Here is a 20,704-nt window from a genome sequence, read left to right on the forward strand (position 1 = left end):
CAAAACATTTTCAATTTACAAATGTGACATAAAATTTTATTGTACAGCTGTTCCTTTATACATAACTTTCTCTGACAACACAACAAGTTAAATATGCAACAGTTTAATCCAAGCACCATTATAATAATATTTATATTTTTTGTAAGAGTCCTTCACTTAATTTGAAATGATGGCCTCAATACTGACAGCAGACATATTTACATGCAATCTGGTAATTTTAACTTGCCAGTTGGACATACCAGTTAGAATGTCTCAAAATTGTTTTATTTTCTAAAAATTGTCATCAGCTGCAGTTGGAGTCCCTGTGAAATTGCAGTCCAGGGTTCAGGATGATGTTTTTCAAAACTAATTGCACTTGCACACCTTATTAAAAGTTGAAACTTTGTACAGAATATATTTCCTGACTATACGTTTACATGATGTCACGTATTGTCTCCGGTTACAAACATATGTGTGGTTTTGGTTGAGTTTATCATAATAGAAGTCCTGTTGGTGCCCACAATGTCCGCCAGTTTCTGGGCATCATACTGTGTGTACAGTGCAGTACAAGTACATGTGTCCCCCTCCTTCAGACTGCGCAGGTCCTGGATCATGTTACACAGCTCACTGTAGTAGTGTGGGTACGTAGGTAGCTCATAGAACACGATGTGGTGGATACCACGTACCTTGAATCTGTAAACAAATTATACTCATAATATATTTCTAAACTATTGTAAAATTATGAATATCTTTTAGAATGTTTTCAGGCTAACTATTCAAAGTTTGTCAATGAGAGTCATATGTCCCGTTTAATCAAAATGATATTATTCTGAGAAATATCTTTACACTTTACAACCCTTAATCCCACTTCTTGCTCTTATTTTTCGTTTTTGTTAAATTCACTACAATGGACAATTTTTTCAAAACTGAAAAAGAAAGGTTGCATGAATTTGAGCACAAAAGAATGTTTTTGAAGTCTTATCCTCAAGATGTATATAAATCTAAATCATGTTTTCCCCATTTCTACTGTAAATACATAGGCAATGCTGTTATCACCACTCCACTTAACTCACCTCTTAAAGAAATGTGCTCTCTCTGTGTACAACAGGAAGTGGGCATTTCCATGGAAGAAGTAGCTCCTTGATCGAGAGTTATTCTTGTCACTAGAATACCTATGAAAAGATTAATAGAGTTATGATTTATTATCTCTAGACTACATCAATGATACCATTCTCCGAAAGCCCTTGAACGATTTAATATCCCACCGAGCATACTCCCAGAGGAGAAATATCTAAACATATACTTAGAAAGTGCCATTAATATCTGAAATTTTGTCATCCATTTGATTCAGTATAAAATAATACCAGTAAAAAATGCCTGATTTATAGACAGTAAAAGAAGTTGTAATGAGTCTGTTAGGTGAAAATTATTATGTACCATTATCAGACTCTATAAACCCTGGTGTGCTTGTATTGCAAAGAGAGATTGCAAATCCTTCCGCCTAGCCTCATTCACCGATTCAGTCCATGATGTCAGTAACTAGTACACATTATGTCAATTTTCCATTAGATTCTATATTAATTTCCTTTCCAAAAATTAGTTTTTCTGGTCTTGTTTTAAGTAAAAAATTGATGAAATATGGCTTACATATTGAGAATAACCTAGTGCTTCTTTTGGTAATTTTTCAATTTTATAGACTTCTAACCAAGATGAGTTAATTGACCAAAACAATTTTTACGATGTCGAGTATAATTCTTATGCTTGGATGAAAAGTGAAATCTTATCAAAAAAGGCATGGATAATAACATATCACTATAAAAAGACAAGAAATTCTCCAACACTATTATATCAAGTTTGATTAAAGTTGGATGTCAAATGAAGTCGCGAAAATATTTTAAATCTAATTTAATTGGAAACTGACATAACGTGAAACACTTTTGGCCTTTTGCTAAAGTAATTGTTTCTTCAGCATCATGATTATATTAGAAACCACAATAACTTCAGCCACATCCAAACGTTCTGTATTTGAGCTTCTTTGTAGGATGTTTGTCAGCATAGGCTTAAGGAAAAAATAAAGACTGTTATAGCAGAATGGTCCGCCTCAGTATGTGATGGTTGACACTGTGTTATCCTACATGAGCTTATTATCATAGAAAATAAATCAGATTTTCTATTGCATTTAAAGTATACTATGGTACATGTATCAGAGTAAATAAATAAATTTATCTAAATGTATATTTCTTTTCTTATACTCACTCGCAGATTTGTGAAAAGTCCAAATCTTCTCTGACAAAGTGGTTACGTAGTCTGACAAAGTCAAAATAGGACGGGATGAACAGGACTGTCTGTGCTTTCAGTGCTTCCTTCTGCTGAGGGAGGATCTACAGAGACGGGACCAAACCGATACATGTAACACAGTAAAGAGGGGAGATAATTAAACAGCCTACACAGGCCGAGTTTGATCATCAACCATTCACCATGTCGGTACTGTAACATTAAAGGTAGTTACACATGCTGATAAACAAATGCCAATCACTACTTTGCTTTTCTGAATGATTATGTATGTGGAGACTAATTGCTCTGGCATGACTAAAAAGGAAATCATAGCCTGTACCATAGTCATCAAGACATGCACATTGTAGTGTCTTAAATTATTTACACAGTCATGCACATAGCATACCCTAAAATCTTAATGATAAGCCTGAATTGAAATTTTGGCAATAAGGAAAATATGCCTTGAATTCATTGCAGTCAAACATATCTAAAAAATGAACGGTCTATAAAAATAGGCCAGCCCTGAAAATATACCTTAGATTCCAGGTAGGAACCACATTCTAAAACATGTGTTACAGGCTACCATCACATTATATTATTTATTATTTCTACAATATGATAAAAAAACAAAAGTTTTAAATTCATCAAAATAATTATGTTTCTCGTGAAAAAAGAACGACTTGAAAATAAGCCATAATGGCTTACTGTCTAAATGACTTCCAAAATGAAACTGCCTTGAAAATAAACTGGCTTTGAAAACAAGCCTAGGTTTCCTTACTGAAAATGAAAATAAGCCCGGCTTATTATTGAGATTTTAGGGTATTACCAAAATGATTTTTCTCATATTTCAGTTAGACTAGTCACAATAATTGATGATCAAACTCGGCCATATTCATGATTCCAGGTTGCACATCACTAATTCAACCAATCAGAAATGTCGCTATCTAAAGTGGTTTGTCAAGTTTTGAACATCACACTAGAAAATGAGGAATACAAATTCCATTGAGGCCGATACATCCAAAAATAAAGATGTTAAATTGTGCAAATAATACATACATCCCTCACCACTAGCAACGCATACAATATATAATTACCTTCTTGATGAAGAATTCAAATCTGTCATCAGCTGCCGAGGCATAACTAGAAGTCTTTATCTTGTGGTAAGTCTGCAGAAACAGAATAAAAGGAGAATATTTCAAATTTGAGGAGCTACAGTAAGGCGTTTAAAAACAATGTATGCATAAGAGAAAACCTAAAAAAGTCTTGAAAACAATCTCTGAATTCATGAGATTTGTAAATCTTTTTCAAGTGAATATTACCCATTAAAGATAAAATTTATTGCTGAACTGGACTGGGTCGATCGTCAGCGACCAGATAGCTCAATTGGTTGATCATCCATCTAGAGTTTGGAGGGTCCCGGGTTTGAATCTCGGTCGGGCCGTGCATTTTTCCTTTCCTGTTACACATATATCGTCTGCTTGTAAAGTGTTCTTCAGGGTCATTTGAAGGAATCTCTTGGTTTTAAAAAGAGGACATTGTATTGTTCTTCTCTTCATCTAAGAATCAACTCCTCAGTGAAATGACGCTATCCACTGACTTTCACTCAAAAAACAACATTTGTTATTAAAATAACTAACTTAGTTGATACATTTTTGGACACCACCTATTTTCCTATTGCAGCTTTATTCCATCAACTTATAACTGTACCTGTGGTAGCTGTGTAACAATCTGACAGATTGCCCCACTGGTGTCTGGGCGTGTCACCATCACTTTGCCTGCGTAATCTGATATATATGTTAAGGGCTTCTTTCTTTACGATAAACTGTCTATAATCCCTGAATGATGAGTGCACACTTTCATTAAAAACCTATGAGTGGGAAGCATCATAACAAACCAAACGATTTTATTTAGTTTCATTACAACTTGAGAAAATCCAGAATATATTTAAACAATGAGAATGACAAATAAGGATAGGATTAGAAGAAGAGCTGAAAGGACAAACTGTCCAATGAGAATGAAGAATGAGAAGAAAAGAACTGTTAAGTCGTAGATGAGACCACAGTATGGCAAAAATGAGCAATCAGCTTTACTCACCTATGTGAGAGAAGAACTTGGAATAAAAAAATGCATCATTCAGGAATTATAGCTTTCCCAAAAAAACTGCATAAGTATGATAAGTGCTGGAATAGTCTTTATCTAAGTTAACAAAGTAATAAATACTCCCACACAATTTTAATAACTTGAACAATCGAAAATTAAGATACTCAAAACCATCGTTTGTACAATACAAAGAGTATGATATCAATAGAGTTGATTACATGTTCATCCGTTACATGGTATCAATATACGATAGATATCTGTGTTATTTTGTGATTGTTTATAGCTAGAAAAAGGATACTGGAACAGTGTCTATTGAAGATGGCGTTTATCTGAGGCGCTGCCACAGAGCTGAACATCAGGGTCTGTCTGTAAAACTTGGACCTGAACAACAAAAAAAGTTTAAATAAAAAAAGATTCAAAACCAAACCAAATAAATGTTATAGAAAACAAGCCATCTATGTTTTTGCTTGTGTCAAGAATTGGTCAAACATTTATTAATACAATAACCCCAGCAGATATCTGAATAAGAATTATTCAGCTGCTTCCATTATGTATATAAAATGATTATAAAAGCCAACTAATGTATGATATTGGTAGAATCAGTGACTAATGTGGGGCTCCCAGTAGGCTTAAAGATTAATGCATGGTCCCTTGTAAAGTCAACAAAAGGACACTCATCAACATCTCCTGATTGGTAGACCAGTTACGGTAAGATGCCCAGATAAAATCCGCATCCGCAACACTTAATTAGCATAGGGGTCATCATTGATGCAAATATAATCAATGTAGGTATTATATTCATCCAGATACAGAAAAAACCCAATCTTTTTACCCTCATATCAGGATAAGACCTTATCCAATTTATTGCAATTTAACCTGATACATGGATGAACTCATTTCATCTTTATCACGTCATTGACGGTCAAATATAGCTTCTGCAACATGAATTCAGCACAGCGATTTTAGTTGCATCATTTAAGCAAAAATTGTTTGTGTAGCGATTGTGGTAACCTAAATATGGACGGAGCATTTTTTTTTTACCTAATGTAGGGGAGAATATTATGAAAGTCTGTGAAGTGTTAAATTTAGGGCAAATTCAGCATCACCAAAATGCATTCAGTAATTGATTCACAAAATACGATTGATTGTAATTAAAACAAAATATTAAGAGCTGCCATACCAGCCATTAACAGTCCACATCCTGACACGAGAGAAGTCCACACCGTGAGCTTCAGATGGTTGGAGGTGGAGGTGCTTCATCAGGTGCTGTAGAAATACATACACAAATATCACATCAATAAATAGGCCCTCTGAGCCTTGGCTCAAAATTCAGTAGAATTCATATTTGTTTCATAGTAAACATGCTTATGATGTACTTCAGGAGTCTTAAAAAGTTAGTTTACTATAGGAGGAATTCAATACAGATTTTGATTTTCATCAAGCAATTCCTTGCTGGAGACAAACAAATTACTGTTTAATCAATTAAATGTTTTAATTCGGTGTATAGATAATTAATTCTTACTGTAATGTGGTCCCAGTTCTGCATCAGGAAGATGTCAGCTTGATCAAATATGAGGATCTCTATGGAGTTCAGGAAGTCATAGTCACGTTCCCTATCTCTACAGAAAGAGAACAAATGTGATCTAGCTTTTACTTAAACAACTTATTAAATACAACTGGCAGAAATCAACCACTGTATGTGAAGCATAAGAAATTTTTGACCAAGAAATGATTGTAATTTTCCATCCATATCCAACTTGAATATGTAGTGCTTGTATTACGCTTTTTTTCCTGCATTATTGTATGTTGTATGCTAGCAAGTATGTCAGTAATTATAGAGATTATCTTTTAGAAGCTACTGATTTCATTTTAGTTATACAATGCCATAGAGAGTTTCTGTACTGACTAGCCACACGGCTATGAACTGTTGCTGTGAAGAGGAAAGTTACCCTTCAGCTCCAATCACTGTGCGTAGACCGAGAGGTGAAGCCAGGATGATGTCAGAAGCGTAGAAAGGTGTGTACAGTTTAAGGGTGTTTTTGGCCACACCCATTCCTAAACGGAAATGGTCATCAATATTTCCAGCAAATATTTCATCATATTCAGCTGCAAGAAAATTAAAACAAAAAATGTAAAAAAAAAATCCATTTGCAACACTTTCTGACAAATAGCAGAGATAGGGTTACTTAGCTTAGACCCAAAAACTGAAGATTTCTGAGTACGACTATCATTATTTCCATACCCAGGGGAGATAACCCATGACAGACATTGACGTAGCATGAATAAATCTTGCATCACATGATTCTTCTGTCTTGCATATACGATGTATCGTGTGATGACAATTAAATGATGTAATAATTGAGGCCACTCGACCAAAATGAATTCAGTCATACCACAAATTTAATATAATATGAGAGTTAAATAAATACATATAAATTCTTAGAGAATAATAATAATTAATATGGTACAGGAATATTCCACCCTCAGGTTTCTAAAACATAATGATGAACCCTCATGTGAAATCCCTATCTCACATCAATACAGATTTATTCTTCTATGCAACCTGGTTACATTAAGCAGGAGGCTGATAAAGACATTCTTTTGCTAAAGTTTGCATAAAATAATTTACTTTTCATATTTATTAAACACTATACTTGCAAGAATTAGAGGTTATTATATGGTTATTTCCATACCCTACCCTGTAACAATCTGAGACATCCATATAAACAAAAGGGTCTGATATTGGTCAAAGGTTAATACAGGGTAGGATATGTAAATGGTCATATGATAGACTTTTATTTACATATACAATGTACTACATGTTGTAACAACAGATAATAATTTGGGAACCACTTTGAGACGACCTACAAACTAGGTTGTGATAAAGCGGTATATAACAACCTCAAATTATTATTATTGTAAATATTTTAAAACAATATCTAGAAATTATCAGCAATAACACAAATACAGTGTAACAGAGGCTTGATTTTTCTTACTCCCCATAAATACTCATCAGGTGAGTAAAATGTTACTCTCATAAATACTCAGGTGTTACTCCCATAGATACTCATCAGGTGAGTAAAGTGTGTAACTCCCATAAATACTCATCAGGTATTACTCCAATAGATACTCATCAGGTGTTACTCCCATAAATACTTATCAGGTGTTACTCCCATAGATACTCATCAGGTGAGTAAAATGTTACTCCTATAAATACTCAGCAGGTATTACTCCAATAGATACTCATCAGGTGAGTAAAGTTTAACTCCCATAAATACTCATCAGGTATTACTCCAATAGATACTCATCAGGTGAATAAGATGTTACTCCCATAGATACTCATCAGGTGAGTAAAATGTTACTCCTATAAATACTAAGCAGGTATTACTCCAATAGATACTCATCAGGTGAATAAGATATTACTCCCATAGATACTCATCAGGTGAGTAAAATGTTACTCCTATAAATACTCAGCAAGTATTACTCCAATAGATACTCATCAGGTGAGTAAAGTTTAACTCCCATAAATACTCATCAGGTGAGTAAAGTTTAACTCCCATAAATACTCATCAGGTGAGTTAAATGTTACTCCCATAAATACTCATCAGGTGAGAAAGATGTTACTCCCATAGATACTCATCAGGTGAGTAAAATGTTACCCCCATAAATACTCATCAGGTGAGTAAGATGTTACTCCAATAGATACTCATCAGGTGAGTAAAATGTTACTCCTATAAATACTAAGCAGGTATTACTCCAATAGATACTCATCAGGTGAATAAGATATTACTCCCATAGATACTCATCAGGTGAGTAAAATGTTACTCCTATAAATACTCAGCAAGTATTACTCCAATAGATACTCATCAGGTGAGTAAAGTTTAACTCCCATAAATACTCATCAGGTGAGTAAAGTTTAACTCCCATAAATACTCATCAGGTATTACTCCAATAGATACTCATCAGGTGAATAAGATATTACTCCCATAGATACTCATCAGGTGAGTAAAATGTTACCCCCATAAATACTCATCAGGTGAGTAAGATGTTACTCCAATAGATACTCATCAGGTGAGTAAAATGTTACTCCTATAAATACTCAGCAAGTATTACTCCAATAGATACTCATCAGGTGAGTAAAGTTTAACTCCCATAAATACTCATCAGGTATTACTCCAATAGATACTCATCAGGTGAATAAGATATTACTCCCATAGATACTCATCAGGTGAGTAAAATGTTACCCCCATAAATACTCATCAGGTGAGTAAGATGTTACTCCCATAAATACTCATCAGGTGAGTAAGATGTTACTCCCATAAATACTCATCAGGTGAGTAAGATGTTACTCCAATAGATACTCATCAGGTGAGTAAAATGTTACTCCCTTAGATACTCATCAGGTGAGTAAGATGTTACTCCCATAAATACTCATCAGGTGGGTAAAATGTTACTCCCATAAATACTCATCAGGTGAGAAAAATGATATTAAATACTCATCAGGTGAGTAAAATGATATTGTATATTCATCAGGTGAGAAAGATGTTACTCCCATAGATACTCATCAGGTGAGCAAAATGTTACTCCCATAGATACTCATCAGGTGAGTATAATGTTACTCCCATAGATACTCATCAGGTTAGTAAAATGTTACTCCCATAAATACTCATCAGGTGGGTAAGATGTTACTCCCATAAATACTCATCAGGTGGGTAAGATGTTACTCCCATAAATACTCATCAGGTGGGTAAGATGTAACTCCCATAAATACTCATCAGGTGGGTAAAATGTTACTCCCATAAATACTCATCAGGTGGGTAAGATGTAACTCCCATAAATACTCATCAGGTGGGTAAAATGTTACTCCCATAAATACTCATCAGGTGGGTAAAATGTAACTCCCATAAATACTCATCAGGTGAGTAAAATGATATTGTATATTCATCAGGTGAGAAAGATGTTACTCCCATAGATACTCATCAGGGGAGTAAAATGTTACTCCCATAAATACTCACCATGTGAGTAAAATGTAACTCACATAGATACTCATCAGGTTAGTAAGATGTTACTCCTATAAATACTCTCATCATGTGAGTAAAATGTTACTCTCATAAATACTCATCAGTTACTCCCATAGATACTCATCAGGTGAGTAAAGTGTGTAACTCCCATAAATACTCATCAGGTATTATTCCAATAGATACTCATCAGGTGTTACTCCCATAAATACTTATCAGGTGTTACTCCCATAGATACTCATCAGGTTAGTAAAATGTTACTCCTATAAATACTCAGCAGGTATTACTCCAATAGATACTCATCAGGTGAATATGATGTTACTCCCATAGATACTCATCAGGTGAGTAAAATGTTACCCCCATAAATACTCATCAGGTGAGTAAGATGTTACTCCAATAGATACTCATCAGGTGAGTAAAATGTTACTCCTATAAATACTCAGCAAGTATTACTCCAATAGATACTCATCAGGTGAGTAAAGTTTAACTCCCATAAATACTCATCAGGTATTACTCCAATAGATACTCATCAGGTGTTACTCCCATAAATACTTATCAGGTGTTACTCCCATAGATACTCATCAGGTGAGTAAAGTGTGTAACTCCCATAAATACTCATCAGGTATTATTCCAATAGATACTCATCAGGTGTTACTCCCATAAATACTTATCAGGTGTTACTCCCATAGATACTCATCAGGTTAGTAAAATGTTACTCCCATAAATACTCATCAGGTGGGTAAAATGTTACTCCCATAAATACTCATCAGGTGGGTAAGATGTTACTCCCATAAATACTCATCAGGTGGGTAAAATGTAACTCCCATAAATACTCATCAGGTGAGTAAAATGTTACTCCCATAAATACTCACCATGTGAGTAAAATGTAACTCACATAGATACTCATCAGGTGAGTAAGATGTTACTCCTATAAATACTCTCATCATGTGAGTAAAATGTTACTCTCATAAATACTCATCAGGTGAGTAAGATGTTACTCCCATAAATACTCATCAGGTGGGTAGTTACTCCCATAGATACTCATCAGGTGAGTAAGATGTTACTCCTATAAATACTCTCATCATGTTAGTAAAATGTTACTCTCATAAATACTCATCATGTGAGTAAAATGTTACTCCCATAGATACTCATCAGGGGAGTAAAATGTTACTCCCATAAATACTCATCAGGTGGGTAAGATGTTACTCCCATAAATACTCATCAGGTGTTACCCCTATAGATACTAATCAGGTGAGTAAGATGTTACTCCCATAAATACTCATCAGGTGGGTAAAATGTTACTCCCATAAATACTCATCAGGTTTGTAAAATGTTACTCCCATAGATACTCATCAGGTGAGCAAAATGTTACTCCCATAAATACTCATCAGATGTTACTCCCATAAATACTCATCAGGTGTTACCCCTATAGATACTAATCAGGTGAGTAAGATGTTACTCCCATCAATACTCATGTAAGTAAAATGTTACTCTCATAAATACTCATCAGGTGAGTAAAATGCTACTCTCATAAATACTCATCAGGTGAGTAAAATGAAACTCCTGTAAATACTGATCAGGTGAGTAAAATGTTAATACCATAGATAGTCATCAGGTGAGTAAAATATTACTCCCATAGATACTCATCAGGTGAGTAAAATGTTACTCCCATAAATACTAATCAGGTGGGTAAAATGTAACTCCCATAAATACTCATCAGATGTTACTCCCATAGATACTCATCAGGTGAGCAAAATGTTACTCCCATAAATACTCATCAGATGTTACTCCCATAGATACTCATCAGGTGAGCAAAATGTTACTCCCATAAATACTCATCAGATGTTACTCCCATAAATACTCATCAGGTGAGTAAAATGATATTGTATATTCATCAGGTGAGAAAGATGTTACTCCCATAGATACTTATCAGGTGAGTAAAATGTTACTCCCATAGATACTCATCAGGTGAGCAAAATGTTACTCCCATAAATACTCATCAGATGTTACTCCCATAAATACTCATCAGGTGGGTAGTTACTCCCATAGATACTCATCAGGTGAGTATAATGTTACTCCCATAGATACTCATCAGGTGAGCAAAATGTTACTCCCATAAATACTCATCAGATGTTACTCCCATAAATACTCATCAGGTGTTACCCCTATAGATACTAATCAGGTGAGTAAGATGTTACTCCCATCAATACTCATGTAAGTAAAATGTTACTCTCATAAATACTCATCAGGTGAGTAAAATGAAACTCCTGTAAATACTGATCAGGTGAGTAAAATGTTAATACCAAAGATACTCATCAGGTGAGTAAAATATTACTCCCATAGATACTCATCAGGTGAGTAAAATGTTTCTCCCATCAATACTCATCAGGTGAGTAAAATGTAACTCCCATAAATGCTCATCAGATGTTACTCCTATAGATACTAATCAGGTGAGTAAGATGTTACTCCCATCAATACTCATGTGAGTAAAATGTTACTCTCATAAATACTCATCAGGTGAGTAAAATGTTTCATGTGTTGTATCAGGTGGGCTAAAAACCCATTCAGTTGTCTAATGTACCTACATGTATCATGGAAAGTACTTGTTTTTTACTTGTACACTGTATTATGTTAACAAGACTTGTCACCCACCTGGTTTGTTAGGTGGTTTCTTTATGTCTTTATCCATTTCTGTGTATTCAGATTGGAACCTTTTCTTATTGCCAACTACATGTTTCTGAAATATGAACAAACACATTAAATCAGTCAACGCCCTTAAAGTCAGCAATCTTATACTCGTACATGTATTTTCAATTTCTTTTCTATAAGAATGTTTCTACCAATGGGATTCAGTCCCTGGATCACTTAACTATAAAGCAGGAAGCTAATCGACTGTGCTTCAGGTCATAAGTCATGTTAGTACTTTTCTTCAACTTTATTGGGAATGATTTTCCCTAACAGGATCTATCGTGTAGTATTACCTTCGTATGAACATAAATAACAAAACCTTAACACAAATATTTTTTCAATGCCAATTTACAGTAGAAAAGTGTTAGGACTCTATATCTTAACAAAATATTTACTGTTTTTTTATAAGATTTCACAGTAAACTAACCATACTGTGGCCATGCTGGGGTTAATGATAAACAAATATATGTTACCTGGTCCTTCGGCATCAACAGACTGGTCATCATCTCAATTACACGCAGGGCAGACTCTCGGAATGGCAGAACTATGAGGACTTTAGGACGGGTCAGGCCCTGATCTCGGTAGTCACTGGAACTAAACACAAAATATTACTTTTTATATAGCTCCATCATTTAGTATATCACTAAATCTCTAAATCCAGAAAGTAAAGGATTTCATTTTAACAGTTAACAATTTTGTTAAAATTAACTCACTTAGTTCTTTTCATCCCTGGTGGTCAGATTTCTTTATATATATCCCTTCTTATTTGTCTTATAAAATCCAATTAACTTTTATGTTGGTTGTTCTTAGAAGCCTTTTTGTACACTCTACTCCCAATACATACTCTTTTTGTACACTCTACTCCCAATACATACTCTGTTTGGTCATTGTCTCGTTTCTTCAGTTTAGTGTTATGGGCAATAACACGACTTCTTGTTCTTTAAAATAAAATAGAAAAGATTTAATCTCAATGTATTAAATTCAATAACAAAATACTTAAGAGGATAAAGACTTTGTTTTTCAAAAATGATAAGATATAATATTGAATTATTGAGTATATATCAAGACTTATCCGAGAACATGGTCGAGAGCAAGAAGACAACAGTTTTTCAAAATTGAAACAGAAAAGATTTTACTTGTATAATTTCAATTTAATAACAATAAACAAATGAAAATGAACCTTTACCGGTAATTTAAAAAAGACAAGACATTATTTTGAACTATTGTCTATATAACAATACTTACTTGAGGACATGGTTGAGAGCATGTAGACAATAGACTAGACGGATCTGTTCTCCATTAGGTAATGTTCTGTTTGGTAGGTACAGATCCTGAAACAAACACACTGCTTATTATATAACAGATCAAACACGGAAACTAAATTATCTGCATAACCCTCTAATGGCTAAAGTTGCCACCAAGGACATTATTGGTTGAAGTTGCCTGCCCTACAAGAGTGTAAAAGGTTGAAGGTTTTTATGTTAGTGCTTATTTTCTCTACAAGTGTTAATAGTTGAAGTTTAAAAATATTGCTTATTGTAGAAGTTTTTTTTTACAATAGTGTTATTGCATTTGGCTGAAGTTGTCTACAAAAGTATAAATGGATGGAGCTGACTACATGACTGTTAAAGTTATGTCATGTTAAATTCTTGATGGCCCATCTACATGAAAAAGTCACAAAGGGTAAATCAGCTGGGAGTGAAAAACGAAACCAATGACATCACATAAACTAAACTGTTAAAATACAGCCTGTGCAGCAAACTGTAAGGAACAAGCAAGGGTTAGGCAATAACTACTTTTGATTGGTCGATTATTTGCTAGTCCTATGTCAGTGTAACTAGTCCATAGTTTCCTTAAGAAAACACCTCCTACACGAAACATAAAAAATAATTGACTGTTTGACTGTAGGGGACATCAAAATAACTAGTCATAAAGATACGTTGAAGTTTGGGAAAATGTTGACAATTGTAACTGATAACAAAATACTCTACAGCTTGGGCTACTTTCATTTATGGAATTCCAAATGGTTTGGTTGGGTCAAAGTTGGTTGTTTATGAATTAGAGACGGACTAATGCTTTGATGGTTTATTTATGGCAAGCACTGGCAAAGACATTCAAAGACCTGCATTAACATTTTGCATGTCTGGCAGGTCTTGCCCCTGAAATACCACATTTAACTAATAGACCAACTGGTTGAATTGGTCCACATAAACGAACAGGCCCTGGACTTCACTAAACTGTCCAAGATACATTAGATTTACAATGTGCATCTTACCTGGTAATTATTGATGATACTAAATAAGTTCTCCTGGAAGCCATTCAATGGATCTGAAAATATTCAAACATAGTGTGACTCATTTTATGAATTTAATTATTCAAACATTTATAATTGATGTTTATATTTAACGTGGATGGATGTTGTTTACAGTTTATTGTTATAAACATATAATGACTGAAGTCAGGACTATTAATGATCAAGAAACGGTAAACAAAACTTATATCCTCCAGGCCAATAATGAGGATGAGGTGGGGTGTGTCCCTAAATACACACATTCTGAAACTTACAGTCTCCTAGATCTCGGTCCACATTACAGCGACTTTTATTTGTCTCAAACACCTGTGTACATAGCTTGGACTTTACCTAAAAATTGAGAGAAAAAAAGTGTCAAATATGTCTTTACAATTGAAATGAAGTTGCTGCATTGTACTCTTAAGACAGAATTTATGTGCCCATGGATATAACATTGAAACATATTTTTTCGAACATTTAAAGGATATGTAATAGTTTCCTGTTGAAAGCACTCTATAAAATACTTGAACAGTTCCAGGAGTGTACAAACATGAGTGAATGTATTAAAGTACTGCCACAGGAATGAAATATTAATGATACTCAACAGGAAACCATTGATCTGAAAAGTGTTTTTTAAAAATCACAATCTCTTTATACTGGGTGGCAGGACCTCAGCTTAGGATGTCAGACTTATATCACCTTACAATCAAGGACAATGCTGAACAAGCACATTCAATACTTCTGATTGATGGTTATAATGATGGGTTCTGTATTCTGTATTATCATCCCCTAAATCTAAGAATGAGTTATTTTTCATCAGTGAAAATTTTAAGTTTGACATTTCTCTCTGCAGAGAAAAGGTGCTTTTATTTAAAATGTGTAAGAGACAAAGATATTCAAAAAAAGTAAGAAAGTAACGCTATTCATACGACAGGAAAGCAACTGTTACAATAATATCTTTGATAGAGACCATCCAAGGAACATAGTATTTTACTGAGTCAGAAACTAAATAGTCATTCTTGAAAAAAGAAAAAGTTTTTAGACACCCACTATGGCATTTGGTAAAGTAAGGTTATAACAAAATCTGAAGTTTATTTCCTTCCCAGCAATGATGAAACAAGATATTTCTGGAGTATCAGGAAGAAAACCCATGTTGTTGGGCAGATGATTCGATGCCTTTTCACATCCGCACAATTAGAGTCAACCCTAACCATCTTGATGACAGGTGAGTGTGCTATCAACAGCAAGGTCATATATGATACACTCTGTATAATGATTATAACGGGCATTTTAGTTCTAACACATTACATAATCCTTACATATTGTTTCTTTAGGTCCCTGTCTGTGGAGCTGATCTTGGACTGGTGAGTGGAGGCTGTGAGAGAGGCACTGCCAACATGTGGTACCTGTGGTTACAAATGTTCAGACTATTTAAAATCCCCATCAGCCAATAGAAAGTGAAAGAAATCTGAGAACATGGTTATAGATTTAACAACATAACCATGGCTGATTTGTACTAAACAGTCCTTTAACTTTGTCCTTTTAGCATGGTTAATCAGCAACATTTGATTTTTTTTTTAAATCATAAGCATCAAGTGGTGATGAAATCTCACATTTGTGATTTCACAACCTAGGACAACTGTCATAACTCCACAGATGTACGATATATATAGTTACAAAACTATCATACCTTTATATTGGATTTTTTCCATGATTCTTTCTTTTCCAAATTTGTGATAAAATCCTCTTCTTTTTCATTTTCAAAATGAATACTGAAAGGATCTGAAAAAAATGTAATTGGAATTCAAATGATTAACATATTTTGATATCAACATTTCCTTTATTGATAATATTACAAGTTCAAGTAAGAATGGAATTATGTTGGATTTTGAAATAATGATAATAAGGTTGTTCACATGTATATTAGTCCCACAGAATAAAAGTAATATCCTAAAAGGTCTTAGCCAACCAGAAGCAATGGTGGCCATCTTGGATTATGGGATTTTGATAGTATGTCCTTATTCACCATGAAGACTATCTAGTGCCAACTACCATAAACAAAATCGTACCAACTGAAAAAAAAGCTGCAGCCATAAAAGTCTCTGCTTATCAAAAGTGATGGACAATGACCTTGACTGGTGGCCATCTTTGTATTCACATAGTAAATCCACCAAATACCCTTTACCACCAAAATCATCATCAGGGATCATAACAAAACAATTCTTAAAACAGCAACCCTCAAAACTTGTTCTCACCCGATTCTTTCATTTGATAATGTTCTTCATCTTCATCACTTTCCATAACTTCCACCTCTTCTTCAATTTGTGTTGTCGTCTCTTTCTTTTTGCCATTCACAATGTTACTATCCATCTCTTTGTCTTCATTTTCCTCGTCAGATTCATCATCACTTGTGTTGTCATCCTCGCTTTCATCTGATTTATCTCCGTCTGCGTCATCCTTTTCATCATCCTCTTCATCACCTGATTCTGAACCATCCATTTCTACAAGAAAGATAAATTTAATTACCGGTAGCAAAATTTGCTTTTGATTGTACGAAAGGGTAGTACCATTAATATTGGAATATGTAATCATTGTGAAAAAATGTTGGATTTTTTTTAATGAAGATTGATTTCCGGACTGTCTCTTTTTGTTGATAAGTCATGACCTACAGTCTTCAAAATTCAATGGCTTATATATACACTCACTGACGTTCTCTGTACCTCTGGAAAATGTTATGATGAAAACGAAGGCTCTGTACCTGCCACCTTCCATTGATATAAGTGGACTTGTTTGATCCTTTGATGTACATTGCTTGCAACTAAACAATAACATTTATCAGCTTTAAAGTCAGGTGTCACACTCTGTAATCTTCAAAGGACAGGTATGAGCCTAGCAATTGGTCGGTTTTTATACCTGAAGCTAATTCCATGCTTTCAGACTTTTCATGACCTATTCCAGGAATGAAAATAACTTAAGGCAGCGTAACCCCTTGAATTTGGAGAACGTTCATACAGTATCTTGAAACTAGTCAACTCTGAATTAAAACTGAAACTCAACTTTACATTGTCAAGGTTATCTCTTGTTTTATTTTCATTGATAACGACACTTTCTACTTTAATGATGCTTGGACTCTGCAAAGAAACGTAATCCATCTGCTGAGATCCACATTACCTGTGGCACCACCGCCTGAAGTCTTGATGGAAAACATGAGTTTCTGGTAGTCATTGATTTCCTCTTCGCTTTCAGATGAGCTTGATTCTAGTATCTGTGGTCAACAAAGTTGAAATTTAAAGCATTTCATTATAACTCCAATCTAATTGTTTTTGATCTGCAGAACTTACATCTTTTCTTAAACTGACATCATACTACTTTATTTGTGGTTAAACATAAGACAGTCTAAAGGAGTATACAATTTAGATTTAAAAAATTCAATGAATCTGATGTAACATTATCACAGTAAATATTAAAAGTTTTCAGAAAATCTACCAGTCTCAGCTTTAGGGCTAGTGGAATTGCACAACCTCGACAGATTTAAATTGATTTCAATTGTCAAACATTAAATACCTCTTGATTTAAACATGAAAAATTACTGATTTCTCATTCATAGTAATGTAAACATTTGAAACATATATAGTAAGATAGAAATACAAACCTGTTTTGCTGCCTCTCTAGTTTCAGCTGGCTTCTGTGGCAGTGATCTAAAAAGGAACAATTAAAATGGTAGATTATGCTTTATAACATCTATTTCACAAAATGTATACTATGATGGTTTACTAATTTATCATCATCCTTAATCGAATGACTGCCAATATCCACCTCAACAGACAACAGACAAACTAGACCCCTTGCTCCCAATTTGATATTGAATTGTTTTATAAATTTGCAAGGAACTTGTCATATGCATCAGGTTTTTGTTGAAATCAGCCAACAAGTTTAGGAGGAGTTGTCTAGACAATAATTTCCCCTGATTTTTCAGAAAGGGACATAACTCATTAAAAAGGGTCAGAATGAAAACAAAATGGATGCACAACATCAGGGCTTGGTTACCATATTTGTACAACAGTATAGAATGGAAGTTGTCCAGACAAGCATTTATCTGGTTTTTCAACAAAGGGCCATAAATCCAGAAAAGTTCTGAACAGTTTTGCTGAAATTGGTCAACAAATTTAGGAGAAGTTTTGTCTGAACAATAATTTTTATGATTTTTCAACAAAGGACTGTAACTCATTAAAAAGAGTCAAAATGAAAAAATAAAAGCGAGGTACACAACGATATGAACAACAGCTTAATGTTTGATTTGAAGTTTGTCCATTACCTCAGAAGGAGTTGTCCAGAAAAATATTTTCTACAGACAGACAAGCTGATTCCAGTGTACCCCTCCCCCTCCCCCCTCCATACTTTGATGCAGGGGACATAATAATATCTAGTTGTAATACAATCCTATTACCAACTTCGAAATCATGATGTTTGTGCTACAATCTGATTTATTTTGTTTACCGTCCTATTAACAGCTAAGGTCATTTAAGGACGTGCCTCCACGTGTGTAGTGTATGCGTGCTTGCATGTGTGTATGCAGGAGACAGGGACTGGGTATGTTGTTGTGCTTGCCTCCTTGTGATAGCACGGATCTGAAGCCGACTTTATAGTGCTATCTTACTATAATACCATGCTGAATGCATCAAGCACAGCATTCCGCCTGGTCACATTATACTGACAACAGGTGAACCAGTTGTTGTCATTCCCCTAAATACTGAATGTTCAGCAGGGAATAACAGCTACCAGTTTTAAGGACTTTGGTATGTCCCGGCTTTGGGACTGAACCCACATGACTCTGTTAACTTCGTACTACGCCTATTACATTAAGTTAACAGAGCCATGTTACAGCTGATTTTAATCAGATTGTTTGTGCAACTGATAGTTCCTACTGATAGTTTCTACTGATGATCAATCATAACTTTTCAGGATCAATCATTGGCATTGAGAGGCGACAGACAATTGTTTAATCTTGTATGGTTTAACATTTACATTGAACAAACAGTCCAACGGACCTGAATCGCTGATCTATTAGTATATTATTATTTACAGAGCCAAAATACTTCCAAGGCAATCTCAGTAGTGATTAACCAGGTAACATTTATTTAAACAATCTCATATTTCAACAGCCTTACACCTCCGCATTTTGGCCAATGGATGCATTAGAAGAAGTTTTTTGGAGATTATTATAACATATTTGACATCTGTGACCTTTTATATGCATATCAATCAAGCTAATGTATTAAGCCAATTAAAAAAGCTCTTAACCCCTACAAGCTGTAAAGTAAATAACATGTTTAAGAGCTTTACATTTGTGGTTCTTGAGAAGATATTTGATCCTTGAAACCTTGAATAAGATCAAGGTAATTTATTTCAACAAAACTGATAACCTTTTGCCCATGCAAGAAAATGACACATATCGTTACCTTGATTTTAAAAGTTGCTACAAAGAAAAATAGTTGACAACTCGAATATTATATAACCTTTTATTTTTTTGAAATAAAACTCTATGGTACTTAACATACAATTAGGGCAATATATAACCCTCTTGTTAAATGAGGCTGTCCATGTAAATGAGTTTTGGAATGTCTTACAGATACTTTCAGGTATTTTTTCCCCCCCAAAGTAATGATGATTTTAACTTTTTGAAAGGAATCTCAGAAATGACATTATAGCTATAGGTCTTACTCTTTGCGTGAATGAAAAAAGTGAGCTGTCATTCCATGATCTGCATATAAAATGAGAAAGTCTTCAAAAATTGAGAAAACATGTGATGAAACCTGAATTTTGGTGATTGCATTGTGAAGGAGTCAACTTGATTTAGTAGGCACCAATGATTGCAAGTAATTCAAGAGAAAATGAATACCTCGAATAAGGAATTAGGAATATATAGATAGATAGATAGATAGATAGATAGGAATGGCTGATTTTTACTTTGGACAGTTTGTACAGTTTATTATTACAGTACTCAATAGAACTACATCAATTTTCAGATTCTTGTGGATATGTTTTACACACAGATCATGATATGCTGGGCACACACTTCTATGTAGTATATAGACTAAGATGTGTTAGGACCTATACGTATACTATTATTTTGTAATACACGTCACCTCTGGCTTAACTATATAATATCATTTCTTTAAAATTGGGTCATTCTTGTTATATTTCACCTCTTGTTGTTTTCTGTTTTTCGTTTTTTAGCTGGTCTATTTTGCTTTTTATGTCCTCTCTTCCCACCATGTCCATGCCGTCTTGGACCCATGCTGGTTTGTTTTCCTCTGGCACTGTAATGATATTATAAGTTTTGCTATTGGTAGAA

The 20,704-nt window shown here is 34.3% G+C and overlaps 1 protein-coding gene across 2 annotated transcripts; it reads right to left on the reverse strand.

Moving 5' to 3' along the window:
- Window positions 1-12: 12 nt before the first annotated feature.
- LOC110466057 (digestive organ expansion factor homolog) lies at window positions 13-20,684 on the reverse strand. Of its 2 annotated transcripts, none has more exons than XM_021522313.1 (21): window positions 20,556-20,684; window positions 18,002-18,047; window positions 17,521-17,614; window positions 16,605-16,835; window positions 16,040-16,131; window positions 15,669-15,755; window positions 14,625-14,700; window positions 14,335-14,387; window positions 13,305-13,390; window positions 12,935-12,997; window positions 12,533-12,653; window positions 12,024-12,108; window positions 6,303-6,459; window positions 5,876-5,972; window positions 5,534-5,619; window positions 4,652-4,734; window positions 3,961-4,037; window positions 3,348-3,419; window positions 2,236-2,360; window positions 1,053-1,151; window positions 13-672 (listed from the first exon to the last, which is right to left on the reverse strand). In XM_021522313.1, exons 1-21 carry the CDS (start codon window positions 20,645-20,647, stop codon window positions 423-425), a joined length of 2,172 nt encoding a protein of 723 aa, XP_021377988.1. In that variant the 5' UTR covers window positions 20,648-20,684; the 3' UTR covers window positions 13-422. The 2 variants fall into 2 exon arrangements, with proteins under 2 accessions (XP_021377988.1, XP_021377987.1); XM_021522312.1 differs by having other exon boundaries at window positions 14-672; window positions 16,605-16,850.
- Between the last annotated feature and the right edge of the window lie 20 nt (window positions 20,685-20,704).

Source organism: Mizuhopecten yessoensis, unplaced genomic scaffold (assembly GCF_002113885.1).
Source record: "Mizuhopecten yessoensis strain PY_sf001 unplaced genomic scaffold, ASM211388v2 scaffold11115, whole genome shotgun sequence".
In the NCBI taxonomy this organism is placed as follows: Eukaryota; Metazoa; Mollusca; class Bivalvia; order Pectinida; family Pectinidae; genus Mizuhopecten; species Mizuhopecten yessoensis.

Excerpts from the sequence above, each read along its gene's own strand:
- LOC110466057 (XM_021522312.1), bottom strand. The coding sequence starts at position 20,647 with ATGGGTCCAAGACGGCATGGACATGGTGGGAAGAGAGGACATAAAAAG. Across the intron at positions 14,701-15,668 it reads GGGACCTAAAGAAACAATAT|GTAAAGTCCAAGCTATGTAC; the intron begins GTAAGGATTATG and ends CTCAATTTTTAG. Across the intron at positions 3,420-3,960 it reads TTGTTACACAGCTACCACAG|ACTTACCACAAGATAAAGAC; the intron begins GTACAGTTATAA and ends CTGTTTCTGCAG.